This window comes from Salminus brasiliensis, chromosome 25, assembly GCF_030463535.1.
Source record: "Salminus brasiliensis chromosome 25, fSalBra1.hap2, whole genome shotgun sequence".
NCBI lineage: Eukaryota > Metazoa > Chordata > Actinopteri > Characiformes > Bryconidae > Salminus > Salminus brasiliensis.
In genome coordinates this window covers 26,343,768-26,367,767 of record NC_132902.1, presented here as the reverse complement: position 1 = coordinate 26,367,767, position 24,000 = coordinate 26,343,768, and the positions used below count along the sequence as shown (strand labels likewise).

At 41.3% G+C, this 24,000-nt stretch overlaps 1 protein-coding gene across 1 annotated transcript in view; it reads right to left on the bottom strand.

The window, feature by feature from the left end:
• The window catches only part of adamts18 (ADAM metallopeptidase with thrombospondin type 1 motif, 18), an 82,067-nt gene that overhangs the window by 37,534 nt on the left and 20,533 nt on the right, over positions 1 to 24,000 (bottom strand). The window contains exons 3-10 of the mRNA XM_072671393.1: positions 10,995 to 11,262; positions 9,082 to 9,290; positions 8,882 to 8,965; positions 8,119 to 8,278; positions 7,194 to 7,299; positions 4,727 to 4,864; positions 3,075 to 3,228; positions 371 to 466 (exon numbers count right to left, since the gene is read on the bottom strand). Of these exons, the coding sequence (XP_072527494.1) occupies positions 371 to 466; positions 3,075 to 3,228; positions 4,727 to 4,864; positions 7,194 to 7,299; positions 8,119 to 8,278; positions 8,882 to 8,965; positions 9,082 to 9,290; positions 10,995 to 11,262 (1,215 nt within the window). The remainder of the gene's footprint in view (positions 1 to 370; positions 467 to 3,074; positions 3,229 to 4,726; positions 4,865 to 7,193; positions 7,300 to 8,118; positions 8,279 to 8,881; positions 8,966 to 9,081; positions 9,291 to 10,994; positions 11,263 to 24,000) is intronic.

The window sequence follows — 24,000 nt, the reverse complement described above, 5'->3', positions numbered from 1 at the left end:
TTGTAGAGCAGTGGGCTTGCCCAGCCAGGGAATCGAACCCCAGTCTACCACAGGGAAGGTGGGTTGCTATCCACTGCACTACAACAATGCACAGACTATGTAAACTCTCCATCGGTGTCCCTCAAGGCTCTGTACTTGGTCCTCTCATATTCATCCTTTATACTCGCTCTCTTTGTGATATATTGATGATTTTAAAGCAATAGTTTAACCATATATGCTAATTCTAAGACTAGTGTTGTTCGCTAGTGCTATTTACTCTCATTGGTCGATAGCAGGAGTGTCATGGCTGACACTGCCTACACAAGGCATTAATGAAGCTAACGAATATAGACGAACAGTAAGTGTTTGCGTTGTTTATGTCCTCACTCACCATGTCCAGCCCACAGATGGTGCCCTCTGCCGCGGGCATGAACTTGGTTTCACACCGGTGTCCCGTCCTGTGGCACCACAATGACTTGCAGATATCCTACAATGAGAAAACGCAACCTTTCAGAACTCCAGAAACCAAAGGAGCCAACCTCCGTTCTTCAGACTAGCTCACCGACAAGATCTCACTACTTTCTTCAGAATGAGAAGCTTTTGTTTCTCCTTTTTACTGGATTTATGTTCAGCTTCATCTGTTCTGATGAGATTTGGAGCTTCTACTGTAAAAACTAAAAGACAAAAGTATTGGGACACCTGCTCATTCATTGTATCTTCTGAAATCGAGGGTATTAAAAGGAGCTGATCTGCTTTTGTTGGAGTAACTGTCTCTACCAGAGAAGAAGGAAGGCTTTGTACTAGATTTTGGAGGAACATTGCAGTGAGGATTTGATTGCATTTATCAACAGGAGTGTTAGTGAGGTCAGGATGCTAGATAATGATCATCACCACCCCACCTCAGCATCATCCTCAACTCATCCCAGAAGACTCATATTTTAGCCTAAACAGAAAAAGGCCCCAAAAGCAACCATCACAGCACCCAAAACAATCCCCCTGCTATTTTGGCCGTTACTCTCTGCCTACAGTGCGGTTGGAGTGACAAGCTTTTGAGAGCTGTTCCATGTCTGGACGCTGGCCCGATGCATCTGGCAGCCACTGAAAGAGAAGCATGGATAATGAAGCCGACCCAACTACACAAATTTACAGTTGCTACACTGGACCCCACCGCTAATTACTCCTCGAGACCTACGTGACGAAGACTCCGAACACAAAAACACTGGGTTCCGTCATCTGCAGTTCTACTGTATGTCCAAATGTTTGTGGACACCCTTTCTAATGAATGCATTGAGACATGCGTTCAGACAAGTACGACCAATAGAATAGGACTCTATGGAGCAGATAAGCATTAATCTATTGGCACCATGCTGCCTAATGCCAGGTGTGGGCTAGTAGAGGGGTGTAAAGTCCCCCAGTATTGAGGAGCTGTGGAGCAGTGGAAGAACTGTGTTCTCTGGAATGATGGTGGTGTAGCTCCATCCAGGGATGAGTTGGGGAGTTGGGGATGATAACAGCAACGCAGAAGTAAACCCAAAGTATGTTTATTTAACTGAAAAATGATTTAGGTATGCAGTTAAAATTAATTTTAGGGCATACATGTAGCTACATTAGCCTCGTAGCTTCCGAATAAAACCAAAAGAAGCACCAAACACGTCCTGGCTGATCAACTATAATTGGGCCAAAAGAGAAAATGAGTTTTTTGCAGAATGACTGCTTTAAGACGTACAGCCGCCTTCCTGGGAAGCTCCCATCCAAAAGACGATTCAGCAGGAGAGCATGGTTCTGAGGAACCACACAAAGATTATTTAGGACAGCTTGAAAGAAAGAGGCTGTACCACAACATCTAATCCGGCAAAGTGACCCCTTGAGGTTCGCTTCCCAAGCCCAAGGGCCTCAGTCTTACGTACTCAACATTTACATATCAATGTGTGAATCAGATGTTAAGAGTATGGGGGATGCCAACGGAGGCCCGAGTGTATCCTCAGTTGGACTGTTATGAATGGGATTGTGGTGCGGAAAGTTGGGAAACAGACTCCTCCAAATCAACAAGTACGTCCTGACCAGGACTGCTGAATCCCAATGCTGCTAACAAGACCAGAGAGTCTCCAGATTGCTCAGTGATAGGAAATATGAAGAGTGATGAGTAATTTCAATACTAATATGTCAAATATATAATCAATTGTATGAGTACTTTGTAGTTACACTCACTGGCCACTTTATTAGAAACCCCTACTTTGTGCTTACACTCACTGGCCACTTTATAAGAAACCCCTACTTGGTGTGTCCACTCACTGGCCACTTTATAAGAAACCCCTACTTGTCTGTCCACTGACTGGCCACTTTATTAGAAACCCTTACTTGGTGCTTCCACTCACTGTCTTCTTTATAAGAAACCCCTACTTGGTATGTCCACTCACTGTCCACTTTATTAGAAACCCTTACTTGGTGCTTACACGCAATGGTCAGTTTATTGGAAACACCAACTTGGTGCTTCAAGTCACTGACCACTTTATTAGAAACCTATGCTTGGTGTCTCCATATACTGGCCACTTTATTAGAAACCTATCCTTGGTGTCTCCATATACTGGCCATTTTATTAGAAACCTATGCTTGGTGTCTCCATATACTGGCCATTTTATTAGAAACCTCTGTTTGGTGCATCCATATACTGGCCACTTTATTAGAAACCTATGCTTGGTGCATCCATATACTGGCCACTTTATTAGAAACATCTGCTTGGTGTCTCCACTCACTGGCCACTTTATTAGAAACCTCTGCTTGGTGCATCCATATACTGGCCACTTTATTAGAAACCTCTGCTTGGTGTCTCCACTCACTGGCCACTTTATTAGAAACCTCTACATGGTGCTTCCACTCACTGGCCACTTTATTAGAAACCTCTACATGGTGCTTCCACTCACTGGCCACTTTCAAACAGTACATTAAAAACCCAGGAGTGTTATGCTGGCCTGAGGGCATCCTTTACTAATACAGAACTTTACTGGGAGCGATTATAATTAATATTTAATACTATAAAGTTGATCACTCATGCATTTACACCCCTGAACTTCCCCTGTATTAACACAACACTTTACCTTCACAAAGTCCAGGTTGCAGAGTTTGGCCTTGGAGCCGAACTGCCACTTGCACTGAATATCAGCATCATAGAGCTGCCCTGGGAGCTGCTCCGGGTATTTATACTGACCAATCAGCTTCGGTTCATCCACCAGGCAGGAAGCCTGAGCTGTGCTGTGAAGACCCCCCCACCACACACAGACACACACACACACACACACACACCAGGTACATTAATGCCTCTCATTGCATGAGATTCTTGTTAAATGTTAATTCTAAATGTTTATTGTTGTTAATTCTACACGTTTATATGAAACATTTAACAGAGATTCTTAACTTTTAAGCAGCGATTCTAAACCTTTGAATAGCTTTCCTAACCCTTTAAACAGTGATGTGGAGATATTCTAAAGGTTTAAATGATCATTCCACACTTTTAGTTACAGATGATAAACTTTTAACAGAAATTCTACACTTTAAACAGTGATTCTTTATTATTAAACAGTGATTCTAAACCTTTAAAAAGTTATTGTAAACAGACTAAACAGATTTAAACAGTGGTTTTAAACTTTTGAATAGTGAATCTAAACTTTGATTCTAAATGGGATTAAAGGAATTTAAAACCTTTAAGCAATGAATAAAACAAACGTTTACATATTAATTCTAAAGTTTTAAACCGTTATTTTAAAACTTTATCAGTGTTTCAAAACTTTTAAAGGTGTTTCAATTTTTCTTCTTTTAATCAATTTTCAATCAAAATTCAATCTTTTAATTAGTGATTTGAAATATTTTAACAGTTTTATAAAAGTGTGAATGATGAATCCAAACATTGATTCTGAAATTTCAAACATTTGTTTGATTTCTTCATTTTTTATGACCAGACATTCTAAACCTTTGTCTGTAATTATCTAATCTTTTAATTAGTGATTTGAAATCTTTAATAGTGTTTTTAATATTGTAATCTCTATTAGTAATTCTAACCTTTTAATAGTAATATTCAAACAATGAATCTAAACTTTTAGATATTAATTCTAAATTTTACTAATTCTAAAGTTTAACATTTAAAAATCAGCTGTGTGTATCAGTGATTTAAAATTTAAAAATAGATTCCAATCTTTTAATTATGAAAACTTTCGTGTTTCTAACAGTTTGAAAAAAGTTTCCTTAATTTATTCTTAATTTTTTTAATGGCAAGAAATGAAAAACTTTTATCAGCAATCTTTAATAGTGCTTCTGAAATTGTAACAGTAATTTTGATATTTTTAAAGTAATTCTAACATTTTAAAAGTAATTTTAATCTTATATATCTACTTTTAGATATCAATTCTAAAGTTTTAAATCATGATTCTACATTTCTATCAGTGTTTTAAAACTTTAAAAATAGATTCTAATCTTTTAATTAATGAAACTTAAGAGTTTCTAAAAGTTTGAAATAGGAATCCAAACCTTTAAACAGTGATTCTGAAATTTTTTTCTTCTTCAATTCTAAACTTTAATCAGTGATTTTAAACTTTAAAAATAGATTAGAATCTTTTGAATGAGTGATTTGAAATCTTTAACAGTGCTTCAGAAATTGTAACAGTAATTCTGTATTTTTTAGTAACTCTAATTTTTAATAGTAATTCTAATTCTAATTCTAAACTTAAAAAAAAAAAAACAGCAGAACAAAACATACCCCAGAAAGCGGCTGAGATACTGGCGGCTGCAGGCTGACCAGGAGAAGACCCCGTTATTTCCAGCCAGAGTGGGAGACATGATGTTTCCCTCAGCCTTCCGACAGGGATTCCCCTCTCCGTCATGGATCATTCCGAAACTGGGGTAAGACAGATGGAAAGGGGAAGAAAGAGGGAGAGTGAGGGACCCCACAGAGACCATTAACACAGAGCCTCAGGTCTAAAGCCCCTCCCTGAACCAGGTGGACTTTAATGCTTCAGTTTTTTAAGTATTCTATATAACTCTATAAAACCCCTCCAGCCTCCACAGAGGACCTCTCTCACATACTCTCACGCTAGAACTTCCCAGCTCTTCTATAAACACACACGAATAATAGACATGAAGAATAGACTAGGCCAGCATATGTGCAGTCTAACGAGAGTGTGTCGGGTTCTGAGATCACATCATCTGAACATCATCTGAATCTGTCAGTGATTAATGGCTGTTGGATGAGGACGGCCTGCTTTTTGGCCTGAAGCAGTTTTACACCTTCTCCTAATGATTTCTCGTTATTGGGCCGAAGCGATTAAGCCATTGAAGGTGACATAAGGTTCTAGCATGTTAGCATGTTAGCCGCCTGCTGCTTCTCTCCAGTTTATTTGAGATGGTGCCAACCGCTGCCATAAAGCTGAAACCTCCCGTCAGATGGAAACGTGTAAACACTAACACACTCGCGCTGCCTCCGGCACTCTGCAGGGTTTTGTGCATTGTTATGAAGAGGGTGGGGTAATAATGTGTGTGTTCAGATCTTACTGAGGCCCTCGTCTAAACCTGCTGAACTCTTTGGGTTTTAGTTCTGTGCAGTTTACTGATACCGAGCCCAACGTTCCCCAAAACACACAGGCCTTCTCCAGCTAAGCAGCTTCAGTCCTTAAACGTGTGGGTGTGTCTCTAACTGTCCGATACAGTACGTACAGTCGCTCATCCTTCACAGAGAACATCTGTACATTTTTTTTTTTTTAAATGTCATCTTTAATTTTTTCACTTATTTCATTTTATTTTTTTTCACTTTATATAATTATATAACATACAATTACTGTTTATATGCTTTTTTATTTGCTTCTAATATATTGGAAATTGTCATTTCTATTAATTTTAGAGGATTCTTTTAATTTTAGTCTATTTAAACAAGCTGAGGTTCTTCTTGGGTAAATAGTAAAGCACTTTTGTAAGAGAAGAGCTTCTGCTAAGTGCCGTAAATGTAAATGTAAATGTAATTTATTCAGTTGTTTACACTAAAAAAATCTAAAAATATGCACATTTTTATACAAACGTTTGGGCACCAACTGGTCGAAACACAGAAAGTCACATCCTGCACAACACACACTTTCTGTTTATATTTTCTGAGTGTGTAAACAACTACAATTTTTGTATTAAAAACAAATAAAGCAATATAAACGTAACTGTAATAACAGTAATAATTTCTTAGAAGAATATAATCTTTAATTTATTGACTTATTAAGACTCTAAAATTCTTCTAAATGAATATAAGAACCTGTTTAATACATTATTACTATGTTATTACACTTACTGTTTGACTGTTGTGAATATTGAAAAATACAAAATTAATTTGTTTACACATGTTGCTTTATTTGCTTCTAATATGATGTGAATTGTGATTTTTTAATTTATTTCATTGTTTACACTCCAAAAAAAAAACAAAATATGTAAATTTTCATGCAAAGGGTTGGGCATGCCTGGTAAAATGACCAAAAGTCACATCCTGTATAACACCCACTTATTATGTTTATTTATTTATATGTTTAATAATATGTTTGTTTTGTTTTATTACACAAAATCTTTTTTAAATGTTGCAAAATGTCATATTTAATATAAACATGTCCATTTTCTGGCAAACCTTTGAGCACTCTGTTGCTGATGGTCTCATTTCTACATATATTGCCTTATTTTCTTAAATATTGTCTTTAACACATAGGCAATAATAAAATACACAATTACACACTCGTCTGCAAAACATGGGATGAGACAGATGCGAGCAGGGGTGGAGATATGCACTGAGGAGAGCATTCTAAAGCCTTCTGAATAGCCAAACCCAATGGCAGGTGTTTGTTGGGACGTGTTGGATACTGATTTGGGCTTGTTGTGCTCTCAGCTTTGGTTTAACTAAACCTTCACTGAATGTTTCTAGTGGTTCTGGTGTGTGTTTATGTGCAGGGGTGGTGCCACACCTCCAAGAGTCTTTAGACATTTCTTTAAGCCCTCAGTCAATACAGTAACCAGGGTAGCTATCAGAGTACAGGGGTACAGGATGGGCCTTTGCCTGGTCCAGCAGTAGGCCATCGACCTTGACCTTCTAAGACTAGCTTAGACCATCTGAAACCTGAAACCACGTAAAACTGGAGGTTTTCTCTGAACAATCAGCCTGACCAGCCTATCAAAAAGTTGTGGTGGTGTGTGTGTGTGCGTACTTGTGTCCAGATTCATGAGCGATGGTGAAGGCCAGGCCTAGTCCAGTGTCCTCATTTATGGTACAGCTGCGATATTTGCTGCACATCCCACTGATGGGGGCAAAACCTGCATGAAAAAATGATTGAATGAATTTATATGACATATTCTATTGATCAAAGAATTGATCTGACTTCAATAAACACTGTAAATAATACACACATATAAACCCCTCTAGCCCACTCCTGGAATTAGACATGTTGCCAATAGGCTCTTAATACATTGGCAGTACGTCTCTACAGAGATTAGCCAAGCTGTGTGTGCGTCTGTGTGCATTTGCACATCTATGTAAGTAGCTGAACGCATGCAATAGAAGGGGTGTCCACAAACATTTGGACACCCCCATTTGTGCATTATGATACTGTATGCACCACCAACAGAACAGTCATAGCTCTTCTTCCAGACCCTAAAAAAGTCAAGTGCAGACCCACGCTGAACCGTCACACACTTAAAAGCCTGTGCACACACTCGGAGCACAAAGAGCCAGCGGTGGGTTGGGTTACACATCACACACAGCCCAAACCAAAACAAACCTCTCTCTCCTCCAACACACATCCACAGCCGTGCATGCCTGCGGTCTGGAGTGTTTGGCTGCCGCCTCTGTGCAGAGTGAAGCACACAGGAGGCTGCCAGTGGGCTGTAAAGGGGAGCTGCAGCTTCATTATGGGGGGGGGGGGGGGGGGTTACCCAGGCGAAGTCCCCTGCCCCAGGCTGCACTCAGCCGCATCCCACCCAGCATGAGCTCCGCGTAAATTAGCTGACTAAGGCGTTTCAGCTGTGATAACCAGCCCCTCCAGTCGGTCAAACTGGTTACACAGCATGACCAGGATGTCCATCCACCAGGAGTAATCTCACTCAGTGACCTCAAGAGGCAGGCGTGAGTCTTACCCAGAGTGTCGCACGGTTCGTTCTTCCAGGAGCAGATGTCCAAGCCGGTCAGAAGAATGGCGTGATCGTGCCGCTTGCTGTTTTTACCCAGCAGCCCTGACTGCCACTGGCAGAAGCTGTTTAGGGACTGGTCAGCGTGGTGGTTAATGGACAGACCCACCTGGAACCAACCAGGGTCACAGAGTGAAAGAAGGAATAACAGACATGAACAGAGATCAAAACATAGTCCACACAATCCATATACGCCAATCAGCCATAACATTAAAACCACTGACAGCTGATGTGAATAACACTGATGGTCTGGGTCCAGTGGCTCCTTGGCTCCATGGAAGGGTGACTGATGCTCACGAAGGTCCCAACTTATAGCTGACAGGACTGAAAGATACCACAGGGCACCTTCAGAGGTCTTGTGGAGTTCATGCATTGTGGGGTCAGAGCTGTTTTGTTGGGGCGAATGGGACCTACATTATCTACTATACTGACAAAAGTATATGGACACCTGCTCATTCATTGTTTCTTCTGGAATGTGGGGTATTAAAAAGATCCTGCTTTTGTTGGAGTAACTGTTCCTACTGTGCAGGGAAGAAGGTTTCTACTAGATTTTGGAGGAGGAGCATTGCTGTGAGGATTTGATTGCATTCAGCAACAAGAGTGTTAGTGAGGTCAGGGTGATGGTGATCACTTTGTGTCCATTAAATAATCACATTAGGAGCCATACAGGTCTATCCAGTGTCTAACTCGTGACAGATGTACTGCATCTTACTGGATCTTGTTCGAGTAGGATCAGACTGACGACGACGATGTTGATGTCACTTCCGATGGTGCCGTCTTTAAAGAGACTGGAGACCTGTTGAAGCCCACACACCCACAGACAGATCGATCAGTGACAGATCTATTAGTCATCTATTAGAATATGAATCAGAATTTATGATGCGTTATGTAGAATTAGGAACATCTCCCCACCATGTTCATGACAGTGAGGACGTAGGTGGTGACGTTTTCTCGCCCGTGTTTCTCCAGCATCTTCCTGTCGGCCACCACCAGAGTCTCCACGTTCAGCCCACCGGCCTTAGACACCTTATTAGAGGAGATCGGAGAGCGCTTTGTTCGGCCTGGAATGTCAAACTCATCAGGCATGATATAGCGATCGTCTGCAGGGGGCTGAGGAGTGTCTGTAAGAGAGAGAGAGAGAGATAGAGAGAGAGAGAGAGAGAGAGAGAGAGAGAGAGAGAGAGAGAGAGAGATGGAGAATAACTACATAATGGATTTCACACTAAATCCTACGCTAAGCATCATCACAGTCTCAGTCTCGAACCCTGTAACAATGAGTGGTCATCTAGGAAAAACACATCTGGGCAGTTATTTTTAATTGCCTGTACATAAATTATGTACATATTACATTCAAATGGGCCAAAAGCTCAGATGACAGGGTTGTGGGTTCGATACCCGGGCTCGGCAAGCTGCCGCTGTTGGGCCCTCGAGCAAGGCCCTTCACCCTCTTCACTCTCCATGGCTGCCCACTGCTCTGGGCATGTGTGCTCACTGTCCACCGTGTCTGAACATGATCCCCCCCCCCAAAGCCCAATTCGCTTGAGTACTATGATTGCTCCGTACTGGGGCCGAGCACCGGACAGTAAAGACACCGCTCCCAGGCCTGTTTGGAGTGGTGGGGTTGTCCCAAACAAATCCACAACTAGGACCAATTCTGGGCTCATTTAGGGAAGAGGATATTAGGTAGTGCTAATAGTTCAGGAATGGTTCAGGAACGGCTGCACAATCACCTGCCGGTGGGCCACTGACCATTTCCGTGGTCAACCAAACATACCAAACTCTCAGAGCAAGCGCTACTGAGTAAAACACCCTAGTTGTCATGGTGGGTTAGGCCAGACACCGAGGGATGAACACTCACAGAGATGGGTCCAATGCAAGTAATTTATTAACACAAGTCAAAAACATGCAAAGGGGCAAAACAAATGAAGCAGCAGCTAACGGGCATACATGTGAAAACAACACAAAACACACCTGAGACTGGGGGACTCTGGGAGCTGAGCTTGGTGAGCAGGGCAGGGATAAAGGGGGGATGAGGGCTGGGGAACCACCCGCAGAACCAAAAATGGCTAGGCCGGCCAAACCTGGCACTGCAGTGGGTCAGAAGTGGGTTTTCTAGCTGGAGCGAGAGTCGTGGGTCTAACTTGGTAGCGAGCGAGAGCGCCTTGCTGAATCCGTGGATGGCCAGGTGGCCTGCTCGAGAACGTGGAAGGAGAGCCAAAGCTGACCTAAACGCATCGTGAGCCGTATCGGCAACCTTTCGGGCTTTCTTTAGGTTCCGAACTTGCAATTCTTGGCAAGGAGCTCAGTGTCGAAGCTCCTTAAGTACCCCCAGGTCCCAGGTGAAACACATGAATATGAAACAAAACACAGCACTAAAACAAAGAACCAAACAAGGAGGAAGTCCTTATTTGGGCCTGTGGGCGGCGGCTCGGAATCGCCCCGGGAGAGGGTGCGATACAGAGGGGCTGACACTAGTGTAAATTCTCTACAGCGAGCACCACTTCACATTAATGGTTTAATTTAACATATTGGAAAGTAATAAACACAATTCATTGCTCGTATAAAGAGTGTAGAACATTTTAATGCTATAATTAAAATTAGGTTCAGTATATAAATAGAAATTGTGGCTTAAATGTGCAGGTTTACACAGTGCCCAACTTGAGTGCCCAAACTTTTGCATACGTCTGTACATGCCCTGTATGTTTCGGAGAGCCGTAAGCGAGCCCGGCCTCAGAGGGCACTGGGCTGTTTCTCTAGAAGGCTAATGCATTTTCCTGCTGCCTGCAGAGGAAAGCTGAGGAAGGAGAAGAAGTGTCCTTACATACATTGCTTGCGGCGTCCACAGAAGTGCTGCCTCTGAAACTTCCCATGCTGGTAGTCCTGCTGGTGCTGGTGGTGGTGATGATGGTGAAGGGGGTGCTGGGGTTTCTTCGCTCTTTCCGAGCTGTCCCCGTGGACCCTGAGCTCAGCTGAGCGTTTGTAAACTACATGTGGGTGGTGTCCAGGAGGGGCGCTGTAGTTGTGCTCCAATGCCAAATGTTCGGGCAGAGGTGTGATGAAGAACTCGTCACCTGACATCCGGATCAGACCTGACTGCAGAACACAGAGACACAGAACATCTAGGTCAGATCTGACTGGTGGAGACGGAGAACGCTGGATGGGTTCTGTTCCATACGTTCCTCAAAGAAATGTTCGAAGAGCCAATGAGAGCACAATCGTTCAGATCAATGAAAATGTGGAAGGGCGTCAGGTAGTGCTGATAGTGTCTTTACAATCACCCACGTTCTCCACCAAACACCAACATTGTCTGGAAAACAACATTATCTCCAACAACGTAACTCTCCACCAACAGCACTCTCCAAAAAATACCATAATTCTCCACCAAACACCACCAGTCTCCAGCCAAACATCACATTTCTCTAACAAACACCATCTTTTACCATCAAGCATTATTACTCTCCACCAATTACCATCATTCTCTAACAAACACCATAATTTGCAATTAAACACCATAACCCTTCTCCAACAAGCACTATTCTCCACTCTCCACCTAACAGCATCCTTCTTCAGAAAACACCATCATTTTTTACAACACACACAATCTTTTTCCACCAAATACCTTCATTCTCCAACCAGTGGCATCCTTCTTCAGCAATTACCATCATTCTCCACCAAACACCATCATTTGCCATCAAACTCTCAAGCAAACACCGTCGCCCTCCACCAAACTCCATCTTTCTCCACCAAATACTTCATTCTCCAACCAGTGCCATCATTCTTCACCAATTACTATCATTCTCTAACAAACTCCATCATTTGCAATTAAACACCATAATCCTTCTCCTTCTCACCAAACACAACCGTTTACCATCAAATACCACAATTCTCCATCATGCCAAGGCCACAAACATTACCATCAACAACATCATCACTATCCACCAATATTACCATTAACACTTAGAAACTTCCTGTAAAAAAAAACATTGAACATTGACCACTCAGATAAACCAGAGTGAGCCGCAGCATTCCTGAGACAAAGTCACAGCAGGTTTGGCACCAGCATAGTGTTTAAGCTTGTTGGAGGACGAGCTTTGAGCTTAAAGGCTTCATATTCTTTAAGAGGGGGTGAGGGATCACAGACCTCCAGTTGAAAACCTGCTGCTGTAAAAAAACAGCTGTGCAGGGACACCAGAAATGTCCATCACCAGCGCTACAGCTGTCTGCACAACCGAGAAGATAGTGGTGATGCAGGGCTGCCTGGGGCAACTGAGCAAGTCTACAGACCACCCCCCACCCCCCACCCACCCATCCCTTCCAGCTGCTTAAGCAAAAACCCATCAGACAAAACAGATCCGCTTTTCACTGCAACAACTGGATTGGCTGTGAGCCAAGCATCACAGACATCTCATCTCATCTTGTCCCTTCAGAGAAGAACTGCCAATAGAATAGGACTCTCTGGAGCAGATCAACATCATGAACCTATTGGCATCATGCTGCCTAATGCCAGGCATGGGCTAGAGGGGTATACAGCCCCCCAGCATTGAGCTGTGGAGCAGTGGAAGAACTGTGTTCTCTGGGGAACTAATGCTCTTGCTACTGAATGCAATCAAATCCTCACAGCAATGTTCCTCCTCCAAAATCTAGTAGAAAGTCTTCTTTCCTGGACAGTAGAGACAGTTACTCCAACAAAAGCAGATCAACTCTTTTTAATAGCCTTGATTTCAGAAGAAGCAATGAACAAGCAGGTGTCCCAATACTTTTGTCCCTATAGTGTAAGTAGAAGTGTTTCAAGCTAGAAGCACCATGAAGAACATTGTAGGAACTCATGGACTCTTCCGGACCCTAGCGACTGTTTTAACATTATTATGGCTGTTGCTTATCAGTCTCCTAGAAAAGGCGACGTCATCGCTTCAGGGTTTGCAGTGAAAGCTGAGCGGTAGGAGTCCGTGTGAATGGGGAGGGGTCATGTCTGAGAAAGCCTCTCTCAGCTAACCTGAGTCAGCGTTATTGTCTTTAGAGACCCCCATCAGAGGAAATCAGCCCCTGCTGCTGATGGAGACAACCCACAGCGCTCTTTATGCTTCCTGAGGGGCTGCCAATGGTAGCAAATGAGGCCTGTTTCAGTCTAGCATGTGTGTGTGTGTGTGTGTGTGTGTGTGTGTGTGTAAGTGTGTAATGGCATGTTTGACAGTGAAGTGGAGACAGAGGTTGAGTGAGAAGTTGATTAATGAGGTGTGAGGTCAAAAGCACCACAACTTTATCATCTGCCACCATAACGACATGCATCATCCTCCTCTTGGAGATCTGCACACACACACACACACACACACACACACACACACACACACACAGACATAAACACAAATACACACAAACACAGCTGCCACCGCAGGAAGATCTCAAAGGAACATGCTCACATGGCTAATGAATAGCTGCATGTGGCTCAGAAGTTCATTCAGGCTCATTCGTTCACACAGCAGGTAAAGGTGGCCCCTACCTGGCCTACCTGAACACAGGTGTGTTATCTGTGTGGCAGTGTGAAGAGCAGTGAGGGAGGTTTTCAGTGGCGAGCGAGCGAGGTACCAGACCAGACTAAAGTAGAAGGCCCAAATCTCAGCCGCTCTGTGTTTGAAGAACTGAACATGGCCACAGGAGGGCGCTGCTGCTGCTGCAGCGTCAAAGTAAAATAAAAAGCTTAAAAGCTTAAAGAAAGCAAGGACGTTAAAATCAAAGAAGAGGGCGGGGCCAAACTACTGGCTACTGAAACTCCTTCGTAGCTGTTTAGCACATACACGTCAGTTTAGGAGCGTGAACTGTTCAGACGATATAGCTCCAGATATAGCTCACAGTAAGATTTACTTTTTACATGTATACATTTATACATTTATAGAATTACATATATATTGAAATAATGAAACAATTTACAGCAATAATTGATAATGATAAATTTATAATATATATAACTCTTCAACTACATAGTATCATTTTATTATATACATTTTTATATTAGTATTATATTCAACTTTACCGCAGAAGTAAAATACTTTTAATGGAGGTCAATGTAAAAACATGTAAAAATTTTAAAAATACCTTATTCCAAGTAAATTTGGAGCATTTCTATCATCCATCCATCCATCCATCATGAAACTCTGATACAATTCAGATATACATAAAATCAAAAAGTCCACACTGGGACAAATGGAGATGTTGTTTTTTGCTAGACTGTATAGTTTTATGCAAATGCTTGGGCTTGACCAAATTGTATTGTTTTACAGTTTTAAATAACCAAGATTTTAAACAAGGTATCATGGATTTTGATTTAAACTCTTCACATATCACATGGTATAAATGCCAGGCATGTGCTATGTACAGTATGTTTATTTACTTTATGCTGTATTTTATATGTTATACATTTTATTTTTAATGTTAAATTAGTAAATGAATAGAAATTGTGTCCACAATGTGCAGAAAAATGAAATTTGAGGTTTAGTTTCCCTTGAAAACTATGTGACTCCAAAAAGGTCAATTACACAGGAGATAAAAAAAAAAAAAAACATTTTTATGGAAATCAATGTAAAACAATATTTAATAATAGTTAAATAATAGTTAGTTTCAGTATTTTCTTGGTCAAATCATCATGAAATTCTGATATAATTCAGAGGTACATCATATAAAAAGTCCAAATTGGCCCAAATGGAGATTTGTTGTATGCAAAAGCTTTGGCACTCCTGACTAAATTATAACTTATAAGTGTTTGATGTGGTGATCTTCTCATCATAAGAGTAAGAGTTTACTATGTTAAATTGTTTTTTGTTACAACATGAGCATAATTCAAACTTTTAATAGTGGTCAATGTGAAAAGTTATTTTGGAGGATTTCTATTGGTCCATTCCTCATAAAATCCTGATACAATATAAAGAACAACCAGATTTACATTATGGTGAATAATGTGGTGGTTGGTGTGGCGCAACAGATAACCTGCCAGTGAGCTACCAGAGTCCTTGGGCAAGACTCCTAACATTACATTGGCCCACTTCTGTAATATGTGTAATCTTGTAAGTCGCTCTGGAGAAGAGCATCAGCTAAATGTCATAAATGTAAATAAGAAAAATTAAGATAATGGAGGTGTTTGGTTTTTTTTTTTACCTGATAGGGATAATATACTTGAAAATATATATTATATATATAATATTATATATATATATATATATATATATATATATATATATAAGCCAAAAGAATATACAATAATATAATGTATATACAGTCCTATCATATTTAAAAAAAGTCCCCTTTATTCATTTCTCATGCCTCAGTTTTACTATAAGCACAGCACATACTCCTCTTCAGAACTCCTAGTTTATATGAATTCAGAGACCCCCCCCGCCTCCACATGCTTTAGTAAGTGTGTTTACTGTGAAATAGCCTCAGCACTGGAGCAGTTTAGAGTCCAGAACAACATCAGCATCTGAAGAGTCAATCCGTCTAAACATCCTGACTCATTGCAAAAGTGGTGTTTTAGCATCAGTGGAGGAACAGAGTGTTTAGAGGATCGACCTGGCCTTCCCATGGAGCTCTGACCAGTTCAGCATCTATACAATCAACTGCAGCAGCGGGTCTGCATGGGTTTCATCAGTGGCGTCTCACAGCCTTGAATGGGATTGGCTACTATGAAAAAATCAATCCCAGCTGGAGCTTTAGGTTATTCTGCTATATGTAAATCATCTCTGTTCTGATTGGCTGTCCTATATTGTGCATTGTTCTGAAAGTAGCTGAGGCTAAAATGCTTGTTTTAGCTTCAAAATGAATGGGCGTGGGTGGATGCACACTAAATGGACAAAAGTATTCAGACACCTTCACTGTTCTTTACTGTTTCTTATGAAATTAAGGATATTAAAAAGAATTGAGGGTTGTTGGGGTGACTGTCTATACTGCTCAAAGAAGAAGGCTGGCTTTCTACTAGATTTTGGAGGAGAATTGCTGTGAGGATTTGATTGCATTCGGAAACTAGTGTTTTGGTGAGATCAGTATGTTGGATGATTATCACCAGCCCACCTCATAATCCCCAACTCACCAAGTCATCCCAATAGCATTGGATCATTGGAGCACCACCACCATTCCAGAGATGGGCGGGGCTAAACCATTGGCTGAATAGGTGGAGAGATGTAAATGCACAAATTGCAGCTTATTTTCCATATATAGGCTGTCTCCGTTTCCCATGATATTCGCCCTTAAAAAAGTGCAAAGACGGCTAAGTGGCAAAGCACAGGAGGGATAAGTCAGACTAATTGGCTTTAGCAGCACTCTTGTCCTCAGTGCCCCTGGCTGAGGGGCCCACTGCCCTCACTACCCCCTACACACACATACACACACCCCTGTTTAAGGCCAGAGAACTTCAACCAGCGACTGCTGAACCATACATTCCGTCTGTCGGTGGAATGCTGCCTAATCTCGCCCGTCCCACGTAAATCCCAGCAGAATAGCTGTGCATTCACTCCTCCATTTAACCCTCCTCGCTCCCCGCGCCCCTGTCTGTGTGACCCCGTCGCGTACCCCTGTACCCTCGCAGGTGGTAAAGTAAACAGCAGGGCGTGTTGTGAAAACACTGGCAGGCTATGGCAGACTGCCATGAAGTCCTTGGTCCACTGGCTCCCACCAAAACAGCTCAGGGCAACAGGGTTCCTCGCCCTCTACGCCCTCAGGACCATCGGCATCACTACAAACAGTCCACTTGGCGATTAATGATCAATATCACTGAATCTGTCTCATACTGAGGATCTCACACTGGTGCCACCAAAGCAGCTCTGACCTGGCTAAGACGTTGACAGCAGATCCTTCAAGAATTCCTGTGAGCTGTGAGGTGGGACCACCATGAGCATCAATGAGCCGTCGGCATCCATGACCATGACCCTGTTGCGGGGTCACCGGTGGTCCTTCCTTGGAGCACTTTTGGTAGGTACTGACCACTGCATACACTTCAAGACCTGCCTGATGTTTTGGAGATGTTCTGACCCAGTCGTGTAGAACATCACAGTTTGGTTCTTGTCAAAGTGTCTCATCACCTTCAAGAACTGACTGTTCATCTATTGCCTAATATATAGAGTCACCCCTTGACAGAAGTCACTGGAACCAGATCATCAGTGTTCTTCACTTCACCTACCGGTGGTTTTTAATGTTATGGCCGATCGGTTTAAGTGCAAAGTCGCATTTAATTGCCCTTTTGAATTTATTAGTAATAATAATAATAATAATAATAATAATAATAATAATAATAAATAAAAATAAATAAAAATAAATAAATAATAAAAAATAATAATACATTTCTGGCAAATATTTGATGGTTAAATTCTTGACTGCATTGAACATTAAATGTTCAAATTGTGAAGTTTATTTTTATTATTTATTTATTTATTTATTTATTTCATTTTCTTTTAATTATTAAGATAATTTCACCATCTTCAGATGAATAATAATAATATTTTTAAATTAAATTTTTGGTAATGCCAATTTCCTTGTATTAAAATAAATAAATAAATAAATAAATAAATAAATACATTCAATTGTGAAGTTTGTTTATTTATTTATTTATTTGCCCTACACCATCCCCCTCCCATCCCCCCCCCCCCCCCCCCAGAAGTCTAATTAGTCTTTTTTGCTGGTCATACACATTTTTTATTATATACTACTACTATATACTATACTATATACTACAAGTATACTACAAGTATACTAGCAGTGCAGAAGAAGGGATGTTTTATCATGATATTTCCCAAACTTAACAGGGTTCTTCTGTAGTCCTATTTTACTACCTTTGCTACAGTTGTGTATGTGACTGTGTGTGTGTGTGTGTGTGTGTGTATGTGACTGCATGTGTGTGTGTGTGTGTGTGTATGTGACTGCATGTGTGTGTGTGTGTGTGTGTGTGTGTGTGTGTGTGTGTGTGCAAAAACATATTCATATAGTGCTGAGGGAACATGCAAGAAATTGCCCGTGTGATGTAGCCACACAGACACACGAGTGACAGTATATAATTTAGTGTGTTTAAATAACAGAGTCAACCATGGCTTTTGATGGTAAATACCCAGAATCTCCCTATTATTACTGTATTGGAATTACAGTGCAGATCTGCATGACTTTATTCATAACCACTATTCATAACCATGCATCGATCCATTTACTGCAGTACGAAAATACAAGCCCATAAAAGAAAATATCAGCTTGCAGCTCTGATTTCTTCTCTCATGCTGTTGGAATGGAAACAGCAGGGCTCTATGATATGGATTCAGTACCGGTGTTTATTACACTGTAACTGTAACATCATACAGTCAGTCTGAAAGAATGAATCGTTAATATTCGGCGCATTTCATTTTCTCCTGTTTCATCTTAGTTTCATCCTGTTTCATCTTACTCTTGTTTTCACCTTTTTATAAGTTATTGACCCTTATGAACATCAATTAAAGCCCTTATTGTAAAGTGTGTAACACATCAGCATTCAATAATGAACGTCAACAATGCTGAAACCGTAAGACGCAACAATAATTTTTGAAAAGTATTTGGACACCTGCTCATTCATTGTTGCTTATAAAATCAAGGCTATTAAAAATAGTAGATCCTGCTTTTGTTGGAGTAACAGTCTCTACTGTACAGGGAAGAAGAGGAGCATTGTTGTGAGGAATTGATTGCATTCAGCCACAAGAGTTTTAGTAAGGGCAGAATGTTGGATGACAATCACCACCTCACCTCATCCTTCTCAAGTCCCCAACTCATCCCAAAAGTACTGGATGGAGCTCCACCACCATCATTCCAGAGAACACAGTTCCTCCACTGCTCCACAGCTCCTCAATGCTGGGGGGCTTTTTATACCCCTCTAGCCCACGCCTGGCATTAGGCAGCATGGTGTCAGTAGATTCATCAATGTTTATCTGCTGCAGAGAGTCCTATTCTATTGGCAGTACTTCTTCTCTACAGGGACTAGACAAGCACTGCCCAATGTAACGACAATAACGGTATTTAACTAGTCCCAGGTGTTGTTGCACCAGTTTACTGCTGGGTCTTTTCAGCAGGTAAATAAAGAAACACCACACCACAGCAGAGTCCCTCTGCTTTGTCCTCCCCCCGGACCCCTCGAACAAGCTCCATTAGCATTAGCAACAGAATGACGCAGCGAGTCCGGTCTCATTCACACGGCCAAAAACACAAGAAGCTTCAAAAGCCGTCTCGTCCTGAGTGCTGTTCGCACATCGTCCAGGAGCTCGTTATCAGTTCCCTGTAGAGAATCTCTCCCACAGTCCCTCAGCCTGGAGGAAACCATGCTTTTCTCGCGCTTCTGAGGGGCTCGCGGCTCCCCCGCGGCCGACCGCACTCAATTATCACACGTGTATTCCATTTGTCTCAGAGACATACCAAACTTTACTGTCAGATATCTAACAACATCCCCCAGCATTTAGCACTCGCAGCTCCATAATGGCAGGAAATCAGTTCCATCTGCTTCAGTGTTGCAGGTTTTCCGCTGGAAGTTTCTTGAAGGAGCTTGTGAGAAGATTCGGAGGAGGAGGAGGAGGAGGCCGCAAATTTGGGCTGCTACTATTAATGATGTTAGTAATCCAGTGATCATTTATATACTGTATACATTATACACTGAATATCAAACAAACTGAAAGTCTTCAGTCGAGTTTCAGCGATTGAGTATACCGGCCTTACTGTCAGGTATACACACACATTAACATATTCATATAGAAGACGTATAACATCTATAACATCAACATTTAACCTCTATAAGCCTGCGATACTTCAATCAGTCACCCCCAGCAACAGGTAACACACTGTATACATGCAGTTTACTGTATGCTGTGTGCTACAACAGAGCTGAATTACATCATGTTGCACTGAATACGATGAAGAATCAATCAATCAATCAATCAATCACTGTCAATTAGCATTTAAAGAATAATTGTCTTATAAGAAAATAAGAAATAGTTATGTATAAAGTAATACTATATATAATCTAATAATATATGTAGTATCCTATTATATGTTATTAGATTATATATATAGTATTACTTTATACATAACTATTTCTTATATATAGTATATATTATGATACTATTTAATACTATATATATATATATATATTACAGAAATAGTAATATAATATAATATATATGAGATAATATATATATATATATATATATATATATATATATATATATATATATATATATATATATATAGGTCTTAAAATTAAAACTAAAAATAAAGTCCTCTAAAGACCTCTGTTTCTGCCATTTTTGTGCATGCTACCAAAACCATGTGGGGAAATGCACTCCAACCATGTCTTTACTCTTGTATTAAAGCTGATTAGAAATTAAACTATGGTGGAAGTGGCCTATATTACCCTATATCACCAGAACACATTACAGTTTATGAACAATGGACCTAAAGAAATGACCAAAATTTTATGTTGTCATATTAACATTAACATTATATTTAAATATCTGTTTTCTTCTCCTACAAAGGTGCCAAGACATTTTCACAGTTCAAAGCATAAAAGTCTAGCTTCAAACGTTTTCTCAAACTCATCTTCTTTGATTTAGAGTACATCAAAACAAAAAGCATTTCATTATGTCATATACGTTCTATAGGCGGCTAATCAACAATATTTCTTGTGCTATATGGACAAAAGTATTGGGACACCTGCTCAAACGCCGTTTCTTCTGAAATCGAGGCTATTAAAAGAGTCGATCCTGCTTTTGGTGGAGCAACTGTCTCTACTGTACAGGAAAGAAGAGGTACATTGCTGTGAGGATTTGATTGCATTCCGCGACAAGAGTTTTAGTGAGGTCAGGATGCTGGATGATGATCACCACCCCACCTCATAATTCCCAAATCCTCCTCAACTTCAACTGCTCCACAGCTCCTCAATGCTGGGGTGCTTTATACCCCTCTATAGCCCACGCCTGTAATGCACAAATGCGTATAACGCTTCAACATAAACACTGCCTCCCAGCAGACGGGTCCTAAAGGCCGGAAACATTTCTCTCAGAAACTGGAAAATGGGTCTTCTCTTCTAATGTGGTTTCACACCATGGAGGAGCCTGTACTTATCTCTTTACAGGTACACTTGTAAGGCTTGCGGAGATGAGAGGGTTCTGAAGTAAAAGCACACCAACACCAGACGCCACTGCTTTCATTAGGGCACGTTTAACCCTTTAATACTGAGGCCATAGGCCTCTTTACTCTACCTTGTAATCCACAAGACTAACAAGACCTCTGAACTCCACTGTTACTGAAATTTATTCAAATTAAAATATATGATTTGCAGCACAGCACTCAACCAGTTTGGTTCCAGTGGCTCCTGTCAAGGGTTGGATCTACATATTAGGCAGTAAGTAAACAGTCAGTTCTTAAAGGTGATGAAGGAAAGTGATGAAGCAGGAAAAATAGACAAGCGTAAGAATCTGAGACACTTTGAGAAGAACCAAACTGTGATGTTCTAGATAAACGACCAGCTCAGAACATCTCCAGAACATCAGCAAGCAGGTCTTGTGGGGTGTTCCAGGGTTATGCAGTGGTCAGTACCTACCAAAAGTGCTCCAAGGAAGGACAACCAGTGATCTGCGACAGAGTCATGGTTGCCCAAGGCTGATGGATGCTCATGGAGGTCCTGCCCACCTCTATCGGCTGCTAACATCCTGGTACCACAGTACACCTTCAGAGGTCTTGTGGAGTCCATTCCTGGATAGGTCAGATCTGTTTTGGTGGCACGAGGGGGACCTACACAATATTAGGCAGGTGGTACCTCAACTGATTAATTACGTTAATTAAAGACTGGTTAGATAAACTACACTAAATTGACAAAAGTATTGGGACACCTGTTTGTTCATTGTTTCTTTTGAAATGAAGGATATTAAGGAGTTGATCCTGCTTTTGTTGGAGTAACGGTCTCGACTGTCCAGGGAAGAAGGCTTTGTACTAAATTTTGGAGGAGGAGCATTGCTGTGAGGATTTGATTGCATTCAATGACAAAAGTGTTAGTGGGATCATGTTGGACGTTGAATGATGATCATCATCCCACCTTATCCTCAACTGCCCAAGTCACCCCAGAAATATTGGATGTAGTTTCATCATCAAGAAGCCGAATGTGTTCGTTAGAATGGGTGTCCACAAACATTTGTTCATTTAAAGAATCCATGAGAAAATGAGAGGTCTTCAGAGACTGGATATCAGAGACATCGAGCTATTAAACAGCGCCGCTTTCTGAAGATCGCTCTAGGAAAGCCCTAACCAGCCCTGTTGTTTCATGTGGGTCCTTGTGGGCTGTCTTTGACGATGCAACATTACCAATTTCCACCATGCGTGTCTTCGGTGCAAGTATGGGAAACAATTTATTGCCTGCCTTTGAGTCCGCGAGAGGGGAAAACATAATTAGCATCTCTTTGTGTAAACTCTAGCTGCTTATAGGCCTTCCAAGCATGATATTATATTCTAAATTAGTAAGTGCTTACATGCTGTTAAAGGCCGGGAGAGAGCGCCGAGAAACCAGAGGCTGCTTATTATCGGCCTTTTAAACACATCTGCATTCCAGCACTGCGCTGCGTCTGACCACAGCAGGGTCGACTCTGCGGCGGCAGCTGAGAGACAGATTCTGCCTGGGAGAGGAGCTCTCCGGGTCAAAGAGTGAGGGAGGAGCGGCGTAGGATCCTTTAATGCCTTTCAAAAGAGCTGGAAAAGCTGAGTGTTGCTTTACAGTGACAAGCAGCTAGCTTTAAAGTAAGATCAGTGATTTAAAGGAATGGTTTGGAAGACGCTTATGAGGTCTATGCTGGGTGTCTGAAGTTTTCTTCTTTAGTTTAGCACTGGAGTTAGCTTTTGAATGTTACTAACAAGTAATGAAAGCTTGCAATACACACTATATGCTATGAAGACTTCCAGCATTGAGTTGGGGAGCAGTGGAACTGTGTTCCCTGGAATGGATGAGCTGGGGAGTTGGGTATGAGGTGGGGTGGTGGAAATGTACAAGAAGAGATTTAAACTCATACACCTAAAGACTCCAGATTTAATTTAAACTTGGACCCAAAGCCTCAACTCAGATTTGCTCCAAGACTCACATCCAGAATCACTTCGGACTGACTTCTAAAAACTCTAAAGACTTTAGACTTGGACCTAACGTCTCAACTCGGATTTGCTCCAAGATTCAGACTCTCACCCAGAGACATAAACTCAGCTAGTTCTTTTACCCAGACAGTCAACTCAGACTGACACCCCAAAGACTCCAGATTTAATTTAGACTGGGACCCAACGTCTCAACTCGGATTTACTCCATTTGGCCCAGAGAATCAAGAGTAAACTCAGATTTGCACTCTGAGACTAAAACTCAGCTAGTTCTTGCACCCAGACAGTCAACTCAGACTGACACCCCAAAGACTCAAGACTCCAATTAGACTTAAGATTTCATTTAAACGTGGACCCAAAGCCTCAACTTGGATTTGCTCCAAGATTTGGATTCACATCCTGCCTCGATTTAGACATCTAGAGCCTCAAGATTTAACTTGGACTCGCATCCAAAGACTCAAAACTCAGCCAGTTTTTGCACCCAGACAGTCAACTCAGACTGACACCCCAAAGACTCCAGATTTAATTTAGACTTGGACCCAACATCTCAACTTGGATTTACTCCAAGATTTAGCCTCACATCCAGACTCGATTTGGACTCACGCCTAGAGACTCAAGAGTCAACTCAGATTTGCGACTAAAACTCAGCTAGTTCTTGCACCCAGACAGTTAACTCAGACTGACACCCCAAAGACTCAAATTAGACTTGGAGCAAATCTG